At 42.5% G+C, this 13913-nt stretch overlaps 1 protein-coding gene across 1 annotated transcript in view; it reads right to left on the bottom strand.

Annotated features, from left to right (window-relative positions):
- LOC130210182 (dedicator of cytokinesis protein 2-like) overlaps nt 1-13913 on the bottom strand; it is a 109375-nt gene that overhangs the window by 61269 nt on the left and 34193 nt on the right. Inside the window, exons 25-26 of the mRNA XM_056440185.1 lie at nt 4238-4380; nt 73-168 (exon numbers count right to left, since the gene is read on the bottom strand). Coding sequence (XP_056296160.1) covers nt 73-168; nt 4238-4380 — 239 coding nt within the window. The remainder of the gene's footprint in view (nt 1-72; nt 169-4237; nt 4381-13913) is intronic.

Genomic DNA, 13913 nt, shown 5'->3' on the forward strand with positions numbered 1-13913 from the left:
AACACGAGAGAAAAAGACAAGGCGGTTCTGCAACGCTGGACTCGGGCAGGCTTCTACGTTGCATGTACTTACGATTAGAGCATGCTCGCGACCCATTGTGATGACTGTCCGGATGATGATCCTCAACAGAGACACCACAATGTCCTGGATGTGTTGAAATGTGTCCCCCTAAAAAAATAGACAGAGAGTGGAGTAAGAGAAAGAGAAAGTCAGAGAAGGATGGAGAGGAAAGAATAGACAAGCAGATGACTGTTAGAACTTCTCAGGTGCAAACGCACACAAAAACACACACACACAACGGAAGCAGAACAGAATCCGGTCCTGTTAGTCAGCGTCATAACGTAGATGCTGCTCTGACAAACATCCCAGGACTTTTTTCTCGACAAAAACTTTGGAGATTCGTCATCTTTTGTGTGTTGAGCTGTTAACCGCCTTCGGTGTGGACATTTGAACCTCAGTCTGTGGATGTGGATTGTTTTTATGCAGATCTGCTTTTGTATTCCTATCTTTCCCTTTGAAGCCAACTTTCTGTCATCTTTCTTTTTCTCCATCTGGCCAGACGCAAACAAGGCGGAGGAGGTATCCATCCATCTGTGCTCAGAGCAGTTCCGGTTTCAAATATTTATTATGTCAGGAAATCTAATATCAACCAAATACCATGTCAACGCATGGCGACAGCTGTTAGATGTTGATATGGGAACATTTAGGTTGTTTCACCTATTAAAAGCTTTCTTTATTTTTACTATTCAAAACTTACGAGTAGAAGATAGATTCTACAACAAATCTTACATCAAATACGTCATAATCATGTTGATAAATAATATCAATACATGAAGATAGTGTGAGGATCACTAAAGGTGATTTAAGAGACACCAAAACATATCTTTAGATCTGAATATGATGAACTAACAAGGATTTTCTCTTCATGTTGGTGAGCCATAATATTTAGATATATTTCTCTGCTGTACTTTATTCATCTGTATTAACACATGACAGAAAATCCTTTCATGGCATAACATCTCAGACATTGTGTTAGCTAATAAGGCAACAGAAGAAATACAATTGTTTGATGACCTGTGTTAAGAGAAATGAGGTCTGACTAATGCCCCCCCCCCCCCCTACACACACACAAACACACAGCTCCAGTGCACAGGTCAATGACGCTGACTCAGACTTGCCTGGAGGTAACTCACTAGTGAAGCATCTGCTGCATCCAAACACACCTCAATAAAAAAGCTACAGGTGTATGTGCGTGCAACATTGTGAGCATAATTCGACCTAAATGTGTGTAATTATGTGTCCTTGTCCGATCAGTAAAGCATAAAAGCAAAGATTGGCGGTCTGAAAAGAACAGAAGTCAAAAAGATTCAAGTTCAAAGTTTCAATACTCTCTTTTGTATGTGTGTGCATGTATGTGTGTAGGTGCCTGTGTGTGCATGTGTGTGTGTAGGTGCCTGTGTGTCCATGTGTGTGCCTGATGGCAGATGATTTCAAAGAAGAAAACCAGGGAGGCAAGATTAAACCACATTGAATGCAGCAGCTCACTACAGCCACAGAGATAAACTGTACACTTCTGCCTCGTGCCCCCAAAACTGTCGGGTCTTTGTGACAGGGTGAGGCTCAGGCGCAGAGAGACAGGCTGGACGCAATATAAATAACAACAAAAAAGCACTCTTTAATGAGGCAAAACAGTTTACAAAAAAACAAGGTCCAAAAGGGGCAGGCAGAGGATCGTCGGTCAGGGCAGGCAGGCAGGCAGGGTCGAAGCAGGCAGGATCAGATACGACAGACAGGACGACGGGAAAAAGACACGGAACTAGAGACGACAATCCGACAGCAGACAAGGGAAAGACTCACACAATATATAGGGGGGGAAACAGGTGTACGACATCAGACAGTAACGAGACAAGAGTGGCTGAGGGCAGGTGCAGGGAATTAAATAATTAAGACAGAGAAGACACAGAGGAGACATAGGAGACACGGAACACAGGAGAAACAGGACAGGGTGTTACAAAAACAACAATATGGGGATGCATGGCTGGATGTCTTTGTGTGTGTGTGTGGTGTATATGTAATAATGCACAACAGAAAGGGAACTCCCAATTTTCATCGTATTCAAAATCAGCTTCTTAACATTTAAATAGGCCTACCACATGTCCACTCTGTCCACGCAGCGATGCACATTGACCAGAATGCTATTTGGATTTGGCTAATTTTTCTGGCTCTGTCTTGTGAGTGAGCAGGAAGAGAAGCGGTGAGCCACAACGCTGATTATTCATTCCAAACTGAAGCCAGACTGGTTTATCATCTCTACTGGCAATGTGATGTCAAACAAAACCAATTGTTTAGTTTTGCCTTATAGTCGTGTGTCCTCGTCTATGGCTGTGAGCACCGTCTTTGTATCACACAGGTTACATACAGATTCAAACTCTCCCACAGACATGAGCATCTGCCTCTTGCGAAATCATCTTTTCCATTTCTGCTTCTCTTTCTTCATCTCGCTCCGGTTTGGAGACGACTGTGGTGCGACGGCGTAATCAGGTACCACCCAGAGCGAGGAAGAGTGGGTGAAAAACAAAGGAGAAAAGATGCAGAAAATAAGCGATGGAGGGCAAGGAGGTGACACAATCTGTCATCGCCTACTCCTCTATTTTCTACCTCACCCGGGCCAATTTTGGTGTGTCATCTCTACAGCTCACTGCATTGTTTTCTTATAAAATCTTCCCATTTACGGTCGATGAAATACAAACATTTACCTCCATCTGTTTAGTTGTTAACTCTCTGCCTTGCTATCCTCCACTCGTTGTTTTCCACCCTTCCTGCATGTCAATGAGACATTTTCATTTTTCTGGCCTTTACTTTAACAAAAGAAAACACATCTCTGTGTGTATGTGTGTGTGTGTAGCTTTTCATTGGCCAACAACAGTGTCTAAGTTTTACAAAGCTGTGCAGCATAAAGTGTTACAATCAAGTAGCCAGTCAATCAAGTTGATTATTAGTCTGTAAGATGTTATATTTTGAAAAATGACCAGACACATCTGCCTTCGCGTCGGTGCTACTTGAAGGCCGGTCCGTGAAAATATTGACTTACACGAAACCGGTTAATGGCGCAAAAACGGTTGGGGACCGATGCTCTGACATCATTTCTCCATTCTTAACTTCTTTTGTGACAATTTTGTCTCTTCAGCTTTATACTTGAGTCTTCTTGTCCAGATCCACAACAATAAGCAGAGAGATCACTCTTCACCTCGCTGATGTAATCGTTGGTCACAGCCAAAGACTTGAGGCCAAACAGCTTCAGGCTAATTTCCTCTTTAACCCTCCTGTTACCTTAGGGTCAATTTGACCCCATTCAATGTTTAACCCTCCTGTTACCTTTATATTTACTGACATATTTTACCCTTGGGGTCAATTTGACCCCAGCAATTAAAACCTCCAGACAATTATTAGAATTAATATTGTTTTCCAAGTTTAAGTGTGAGGTACTTTATGTTTGTTTGTTGACTACCTAAATAGCCCTTTAAATATATAAAAAAGTTGATATTTCTTATATGTTTGACACAGTGAAAAACAGCCTGGGGTCAAATTGACCCGAAAGAACACCGACATTAAACATTGAATGGGGTCAAATTGATCCTAAGGTAACAGGAGGGTTAAGAGGGAGCACTGCGGTGGCACAGAGATCGGGTGGAGCAAGAGATGGGGTGGATCATGTTGACCATTACACTTGTACTGAGGAGAGTGCAGACCTCCAGCAGGTGTTTTTGCAAAGACCACTGCTGGACTGCTCATTAGCGCCTGGGATACAAATGCTTTGAAAGAAGGTGGCGCTGTGACCTGCGTATACTTTGAAGTATGCAGATTGTGTCGACATAAAGTTTAAACTGTGTTTTTGCTTGCTCGTGGCAGTTTAGTGCTCCTCAAAGGTTCACTGGACACTGGTCTGATTTTGCTTTCCACTGGCACATTTGATGAGAGCCGTCGAAACTGCAACTTCACAGCCAAACAGCTACCGTGCTAATCTACAGATGATGTTTGCATACCGGGTAAAAGTGCACAGACCACCTTCAAAATCAAAGAAGTTATAAATAGATCAAACAAAAGCAATTAGGTGACATGAGATGAGAGAAAGAATACTCAAAAACACAAGACATATGTTAACACAACACTGAATTTGAAATAGTCTCCCAGAATGCAATTCAACGAGTGAGCATATGCAATGCGCTGTGCGTCTCACCACATTGTCCCTGCTCAGGACCTCCAGGATGTTGTTGAGCAGCTCCAGACTGTTTCTCCTCTCGTCATGAGGCCCGTCAGCCATACTGGCCAGTGCCCCGCTCAGCTCCCGCAGCATCATGGGTAACAACACATCACGGCACTCTGGAGAGTAACAAAACCACAGGGGGTCAAAGATGACAGTCAAGTCTGTTCGAACAATTTGATAGTTTGAGAAAGGAAATGCAAGAGTGATGTTTATAAGGCAAAGCCATAAAAGATGAGAATGCCTTTCAAATGTGTTAAAAAACTATCAGGCACAAAAATGGGATTTCTCTATGGAAAACCCTTCAAAACCCTGGACGCCGACATCAATTGGTGCAGCACCTGTGGAGACAGCTGCGCCCACACCGCTTTGAGTAATGATGCCACTGCAGCCTGAAGAAGAAAGTCAACCCTAACCCTTGACTACACTCTGGAGCGATACCAATCAAGGGTCTATTTACAGTCCCATGCATGGCTCCGTCAGACACACAAGTAACTCATCCATCGCCGTAGCCCAATGTTTTCTCTCTCTGATCGATCCTAATCGTTTCTAATTTAAGTTAATTTGGTCGAAGCATCTGACAAAATCCATGAAAACATGCAGGGGAACGCTTGTTGAGTAATTGAAAATCAAATGATTATTCCTTTGAGACAGCCGCAGTGCACATGATATTACTTAGACCAGATGGCAAAGCGCTCCATCAATTATGGATGATTGTTATATAGTCATAATCTTCTCTGGAGATTGTCCAAATATATTGGAGGAATAATAGAAAATCCCTGAAGGACTAAGTTAGCAAAAGTATTGTTATGAAGTAGAGTTCAAGCAGACCTGAGTAAATAAGGCATGTGTAAAAGCAGCAAACATAAAGTAAGTTTTTTTGAATGTGTCATACTCTTCTCAAAAGTTGCTTTATATTATTTCATAATAACTTAGAGCTAGCTTTCCATCCAGATACACCAAAGAACTGATGCACACTGGCTCTCACTGTGTAGGAAATCTAAAGAAACTGATACATTTTATTTGCTGTTCGGAGAATAATCTAACTATATGCACACAACTAAAGTAGGAATAAAAGTAAAACATCCTACTCATGAGAGTTTATTTGCTGTCTAACAATATCATGAATGCATCTGTGTTCTCAAATGCAAACAAAATGAATGTTATTTCAAACTTAAAGTGATTTAAGTTTCATTTTATTTGCATCCAAATAAAAAGCTGTCTTCCTTAGAGGCTTGGGAAATAAAATCCAGAGGGAACGGTTGACTTTTCATTTAAGACGTCTTTAAAAAAAATTCTCTTCATTGGGAATGTGTTGACAGAAAACTGCACGCTTCTGAAACGACACCTTGCTCCACAAGAGTCAGGAGGTGTCACGGATGTCGCAGCGAGAGAGAGGACCCAAATGCCGACATAACTTCCGCAAAACCAATATTTAATTTCCACAAACTAGACAGGACGACAAAACGCGGACCAAACAATACGAAGCCACACTGGGAATGAGACGAACAGGGTTTACATACACAGGCAAGGTGATTGGACAATGGGGAACGAGACACAGGTGGACACAATGAAGGCGGGGCCAGCAATCACACAGGAGGAAACAATCAGGACCAGGGCAGACAATCACAGGGAGACAGACGACACAAGGACTTCGAAATAAGACACAAAACAAGACACAAACTCCGGGTCGTGACAACAAGGACTTTCAATTTGAAAGCTTGGACAGATAATTCAAATTATTGATTTTCATTCTACTAAAATTCTCATCTGATATTGTCTAGCAGTCAGCAGAGCCGTGGGCATTTACCTACAGACACAACCCAAAGGTTAGAGGTGGATTGTAAAGATGTTTTAGATTATGTTTTAAGTCTGATAATTGAAGCTGTCAACATTACTCTTTTTATCCACACAAATTAAAATCATTGATGCACAAATAAAAGTAACTACAGCAGACCTAACTCTGTAGCACGTAGTGCTGATGTTTGCTGGCGACAATTACTGGAATAAACTTGATTGTCAAACGGATCCTATTTTTGGCAATGGTGGTTTTTTTAGCTTCGAAGGTCAAATAATCGACCTCACGGTTCTATTCAATGTCATTGTACAATGTAAAAAAACAGTGATTGTGAAGTAATCCCCCCCCACACACACACACACACATACACACACTCCTCGTTCTTCTCTGAGCTGAAAGAACACATTAAAAGCTCATTTAGGCTGATAACTCGTTAGTCCCATTATTAACTGAGCCAGGCTTATATGCCTGCTGAGTGGACCCCCATCACAACACGCACTCCATCACACAAACATGCAGAGGTATGAGGGGAGGGAGAGAGAGACGAGGTAAATGCTAGAGTCACTGAATGCCCTCAATGACTCAGAGAAATGGAGGGAGGAGACAGAGGAAGAGACGGAGGTTGGGGCCTGGACAGGTCGAGTAAATCCAACGGGAGGAGGGGATGTTTCAGTGATGTTTCAATGTCAAGCAAAAGTAGTATCTCAGTGTCATGCAATTACAATGTAATAACATCATGTATCATTAAATGTCCATTAGAAAAGAGGTAGGCCTCCTGGTCTGTGGCTTTACAAGACGGTGTTATAGATGCTGCCGGCTGATAAATCTGTTAATCCATGAAACAACAAACTCATCATTGTGTCTCCTTGTTCGATAGAGAAAACAATGGGTTGTGCTTTATAGCACAATTGATGTGTGTGCAATAATTAATCCCTCTGCCTTTCGGGTGCTGGATGTACCTCCTTTTCTAGTTACTATTGATCTTACAAATAAAACAAGTTGGTATTCATAGGTGCAACATGTTCAGGGGAGATAATGTGATATGGAGACCAGGTGGGGGGTTTAAAAGTGAATACTCTTGCATGCGTTTTCATTTTACTGTGCAAGGAGACACGCGTAATGAAAATATAACCACAATAGCACATTTCAAGGTTTTCACCTTGACCCTACGCTGATGTGCAGCGAACCTCCATGCATAACATTGCTGCACACTCAGTAAAACACCAACGAAAGGCATCTAGCCTGGTGTTTTACATTTAAAGATGAGATGACAAAACATATGACCTTTCTTTGTAGGTGCACACTGTTGTCTTGAGTAAGGTATGATCGGTCTACTGTCTATACATCCGTCCTCTCAGCCAACCCACCGAGGGCTGCCTTGGTTGACTCAGGGAGAGAAAGAGTGGTGTGGTGGCTGGGGTGTGATTACGCTCAGCTGTGTGTGGGGGAGGGGCTCATTAGGCCTAATTGGCCTCAGATGTGGGGAATCAGGTTGATTGTCTCTCGGCTGTATAAGCTGCAGGGGAGATGGAGGGACGGGACCGGCACAGCAGATACTGAATAAAGTATCTTGCCAAACGTTTCACTACGTGTCTTCATTCCTTGGTGCTGGGGGGAGAGTAACAAGACCTGTTACAAGTGGTAATAAAGAGCGTAATAGAAATGTCCTATTTTATTGTGGTTTTCTAAATAAAGAGAACTTTAGGGAGACATACTCAGATGTTGTGTATAATACTAGAGATGTGCAATGTCATGGTCCAAACCGTAACACAATCTGCACAACTCTGAAAGTGTACATACATTTGAAGAGGGATGGAAAAACAACCTGCGCCTCATGCTTTTTTTAATACTCCCGATACAACCTGTGCTCTGCTGGGAGATTGTGTACGCAGGGAGAAACTCCTTTAGTTCAGTCTGCAGCTGCTTCTCATCTGTAAATTCAGAACACTTGAAGAAAACCATGAGCACCCTAATAGCTAGCTCATCTTCAGCCTCCTACTTTGACAGATCTGTCGGGGTGTGCATTGTCTCTTTTGATTTTACCTTGGTTCCCTTTCCCTTCAAAATGCCTCTGGAGCTCCTGAATATAATTATAATGATGAAGTACCGCCTGCCGTGGCAACGCTTCTGCAGACAGGCTGGTAGTCTCCCGTCACCAATGTGGAGCGGTGCCTTTAACCTTGCAGGTATTTCTCCTCACCTTGCCTGGAATAACATCAGGAATGTTAATATCTGCTGCTTCAGCCGGAATGCCAGCTTTTCAGAGACCTCTTTGAACTGCACTGTGGTCCTCGGGGCTTTGTAAGAACATCAGCTACAATGGCGTGCAGCTCGCGGGGTCGAGGGCATTCTTTAAGAGGGCATTTGAAAGTACAACCTGCTCTGGGCCACTACACAGTGGCTGACCGTCTACTCAGATCCTTTGTGAAGAAGGCATGTCTTGAACCAAGTATATGCAAAAATATGTGCACGCACACAAAGGCGCAAGTGCTCATCTTTTTAACAAACAGATGATGCTTCCACACAGCGGATCACGCCAAACATGGTGGATGACTCGAACATTTATTTTAACAAAAATGTTAAAAACAGATAATGTGCATACTGCAGTGGAGCCACTTGAGGTAATTGCAATGATTTTATGGTTTTGACTCAGGTCAAATAAACATGAATAAGATAATGATCATATTGGTTGAGTAGTTTAACTATCTGTAAAAAGCTGCAGCTTCTGCCAGCTTATCCTCCTCTCACTCCTCCTGGTGGCTTCCATTCCCTCTTGTGTGTGCCTCACTCTTTATCTGTTATTTATATTCTTTGTGTTCCCTGGTTCACTCTGCATAAATCAATAATCTCCGTCTTCTGCATGTGGTTCTCGTCTCTTTGTTATCCCTCTACGTGTCCGTTCACACATTCCCAATTACACTTATTATCTTTCTGTCTGTCCCTCATAATTCAGTTTCTCTAATTCAAAATTTCAGGTTAGATATCAGTAGTTTGAGACTCATATAAACTAGTCTGACCAATCATCAGTCTTGGGTTGTCACAAGCTTCCTATCTTGTTCTCTCAGTGAGTAGAGAACAGTACTACATGTGCCTTGTGCTCTAGATTTTCTCTGGCCAAATAACTCTCTTTCATGCTCTATACAAATCTGTCATCCTTCTCTGGGATTGGCAGTTTCTAACCCCAGTCCTGGCCCTGCTCCAGCAACTGTAAACCATTTTTGCAGAGGTCTGTTTGATCGGGCTTGCGAGCAGACGCTTTGGAAAGAAGGAGCAGAAAAAGTGATGCTGCCTGCCTGAGGACGGGAGGGGGACGCATTGAAACCTAATTTACAAGCCATTTTGTATAGGAAAAGGGACAAAATGACACATACTAAAATGAACACAGGTGAACACACCTATGTTTCTATGTTTGCCTGTGTGATTTAAATGCATGTCATGGGTTTTATCCTGTGGGGCAACAATGTAGTAAATCAATCCTGCCACGCTGTGGAAGAAAGCTTGGCCAACGGGCACAGACAGGCAAATGGAAATCCATGTCTGAGGGCAGACAGTGGGATGCATTTTAACTTGTTCTCATCTGGCTTTAACCGCGTGCCGTTATACACACTAGATCAAACAAACAGAAACCCACACAGGTGCTGACGCACAAGCCAGAACATATTCAGAGTGCACAAGTACTCATCTATATTCAATTGGAAATGTTTTTTTATTCTAGCCGTTATATCTCTTTTATTATTGATACCAAGGTGTGTCTACGTGCCAAGTGTGAACTGTCCTTTTTGTATCCGATTTGGTGCTCGGCTGCTATTTGATGTGTAAGAGTTAGAATCTCTTTGTGTCTCGTGTGACCAGTTATGTGTTTGGGTTACTGAGTTTGTGAGAGCAGACCGCCACGAGTGCGGTCAGGCCTCTCGGTCTCCTCTCGGTTCCATGTTTTTCACTTGAAAGCCAAACACAATCAAATATAGGGTGTGATAATGAGATGCAATCTCAGTTTCGAAGAGGCCTTTAAATCAGAGATGTCTTCCTCTTTCTTCCCATCCCTCTCTCTCCCCTGTCATCCCTTGCTTTCGGAAAGATCGAATGATATAAAAGATGATAATGAGGAGGTTTGGCGGCACAACGACAAGTACATATTTTTTTCTGTTGAGAGGGGTTCGGACCACGCCAACTGTCTTCCCACTTGATGATGACTAAATGTCTCTCTCAGCAGGTTTTTCATCCCTCTGTGTCACTGTGGGTGTCTCCTCTCATCCACTCTGCCTCCACCCTTCTTTTGTCTTCCTCCCTTCTGCCTCATTTTTTCCCCTCTCGCTCCGTCTTTCAAACCCCTTTTGAAATTCAAAGCTGTACATTTTCTCCGTATGAATTTCGGTTGCGACTGTCCGTCCTCTTATCTTCCTCTTTTGAAATCTCTGGTTTGTTATGGTGTGGTGGTAAAATATAAGATAGCTGCCTCAAAGTGGTTTAGTGGGATGATATAGCTTTCAGAATAATGCATAACATTGTCTTGCCTTTGTGATTGAATATAGGTTACAAATAATAGAGTGCATTAGTGAATTATGTGGATATATTATCACGCTCAAAAGTGCATTATTCACTTTTTGATGTTTGCTGTGATGCTGATGAGACTTTGCTCAGAACAAATACCGTCAGCAAAACCAAAGTAAATACGATCACAGCAAAGGGCGCTGTCTTGAATATAATTGCTTTTCTTCACTTTTTCTTCCAAGTGCACACACACAAACACACGTTTCAACACGGACACTAAAAAATACCAGAATTTACTATAACAAGCAAAACATTTACATGTATATGCTGATATTTGCTCATTAGTCCAGTGGGCATGTTTGTCATATTTAGCACTAAAACCAAAACAATAAAAACTAGATACAGTTGATACCTTTGATACCTGATCAGATGATTCCTTGAGCTGTGCTTCTAGATCATTTATTTGACTGCGTTTCAAACCGCCATCTTAGTCACTGTCGAGGAGTCACACACTAATTGCCAACCCTAATCCGTGCCTTCCTCCCCAGCTTCATCTTCCATATGACTATTTCATTGATTGACCAATTAGAGGGTTTGCAGCATTAGTTGCGACAGCATTTTGTATAAATTTAACCAAGACAGATCAATGGCTTGCAGTGAACCATGTTCCTGCTTTGGCTAATTCTCAGTGTCCTCTAACAGGAGAGTAATAAATCGCAAAGCTGCAGGCTCTGCTTACGCCTTGATCTGATTACATTTTTTTAATCCTGCTTTGTACTTGTTCAGGTTGAATAATAGGGTGAGCACCAGTGTGATACCAATGCCAAATCTTCCAATCTTTATTCACATTTTCTTGATGTCATCTCCAATTTACTAAAATGTTGAAATCATTTCTTGTATTATCTTCAATGCCATCTACTTCAAAATCGTATTGCTGCTGCTGTTTGATGACCGAGCGTCCCATCAGGGATCAGGAAGCTTATATTTGGCAAAAGATTACTTATTGTGGCTGCAATCAACCTGTTTTGCACTAAATATATCTTTTCAAGATATTAACAATAAAGTGAAACCTATGAAAAACTAAACAAAACAAGTTAACATATTTGGCAACAAAGAGTTTTACTGAGTTGTACGCTGCATATCTTTTCAAAACAACAATAAGGTGCAACCATTGCAAAGCAAAACAAGTGCAGATATGCATGAGTCATCACGTTTTATCATTATTATACGCTGCAATGAGCTTTCCACTACACCTCTATTTTAAACGGGGTTGCAGGCTCGATACGGCCACTCAATTCATGTTCAATGTTGAGCTCTTGTTTTGAAGGGCAAATTCAACGACAGCAGGAACGCCGATCTCACGGAGGTAGGATGTGGCGAGTCGGCAAGAATCTCGGCCGTGGCGCAGTGTAACCTGTTCACGGCGTAACGTAAACATTTACACTAAAGTACAGGCATTTTGCTCTTTAATTATCAATGACTTAGTTTTATGTCCGTGTACTTTGTAATATTTGACGTTCTCGCCCCACCTGTACTTGGCGCCCCACTTGAGGGCCGCGCCCCACAGTTTGAGAACCACTGCTCGAATGTCATTCCGTTTACATTGAAGTCAATCAACTCAAACATGGATCAGAATATAAAAGACCAAGGCCGAGTGGGAGAGAGAGAGGCATTTCCTAAAATGATTAAACTCCATTCACTTCGCTCCATTAGTCACATCCATCCCTCTTTTCTTCCAGCATTTCACCTCCCTCTGTCTCTCAACCATCCACTTTACAGTAAGCACGACCATGCTGTCACACACACACACACACACACACACACACACCACTGCTTCATCTACCAGGTGGACACCTCGTGCTGTCTGGACCCTGATCTCGTCGGTTACAGTGAAGCATGACATGCACCTGAATGTGATGCAACAAAGGCGGACGTAACGTAACACAGCATAACATAATGTATCTGAGCAAGACAGTACGAGGGAAGGGAAGAGGAGAGAGAAGAGGAGTGAGAAGAGAATATGAGATAGAATATAAAGGAATAGAAGAGGTGTGCAGTGAAGATACTGTTGTTCACAAGGAGCAGAGTGGAAGACGGAGACAAGCACTTTAGATTGCAGACAGCTTTAAGAGACACAGCAGCCATATGATATTTATTTTGTTCACTAATTCACATAACTGTCTCTTGATATGTCTATATAACTCGGGATATAACATATGGTCACATGAGGGCTTATTGGACCAGCAAGCAACCTGTTACACGCTCAGACTCCCTGAGCAGCAGTCAAGCTGACAACTTTGAAATTACAGCTCAACTTGCTGCTTTGCAGAAGGCTTTGGGAAACCCAGAACAATAAATGCATGCAGGTTCCTTGTGGGGCTTGCATACCCTCAGGGTAACCCTCACACACATATCACACACACCACGATTAAAAACACTGGCGTTTTCTTTAAACGATGATTTGGTTTAAGACATAAACTCAGCCTAATCTTACTTAAGACCACATACATCCCCATGTACAGCCACATCATGGTTGGGTACAGGGTAATATCTCAGTCGTCTGAAGCTCTCTTACAGGCCACATGTAGAGCATCGTGTTCAGTATCCCCATAACTGTGGCCTAAAGTGACCCGTCACTAATGCTGATTGGTAGAGAATGCGGGAACAACAGAGATCACTCAACACGATTAAATCCTGACAATACCAACCGTACAGAACATCACTCACCCACATTCATCAAGCGCCGACATGCATCCGTTAAGTAATAACAGCGAGGGAAATATTGACATAGGTGTGAATAATGTGAACAATGCGGTATAATGCGCTGCAGTAAAGCACAAGCAATTTATTCAACGGGATTGCTGTGAATGACACATTAAAAGCATTTGTAATTCTCTGTGATATTTTAACGTAGTGTTAGAGAGATACCTTACTGGGGCAACTCAACTTACAAGAGCATCACACCAAAGCCAACGGGACTTCCTTTCATTTGTTTCATATGTACAACAAGACGAGCGACGGGACTGCAGCCTTTTCTCCAGCTGTACAGACGGAGCAAGGGGATGGAACATGTAGAGCAGGGGTCGGGAACCTATGGCTCGCGAGCCAAATATGGCTCTTCCGGTGACGGCATATGGCTCGCAGACAATTTTGAGTTGAAAAAAAAAAAATTCTCCGCCCGCCCCCCATACAGCAGAAGTAACGGCAGGTCCTTTTCTTAAAGACGCCTTTGTTCTTTTATTAAACTAAACGTCTGTTATTGATCGTCTCTACACAACAGCATGTCACTTCTGTCTCTACGTGTCGCGGAAACACTTCTCGGCGTGTGCACGCGCATCGGAGCAAAGAAAAAGTCACCCCCCC

Source organism: Pseudoliparis swirei, chromosome 19 (assembly GCF_029220125.1).
Source record: "Pseudoliparis swirei isolate HS2019 ecotype Mariana Trench chromosome 19, NWPU_hadal_v1, whole genome shotgun sequence".
Lineage (NCBI taxonomy): Eukaryota > Metazoa > Chordata > Actinopteri > Perciformes > Liparidae > Pseudoliparis > Pseudoliparis swirei.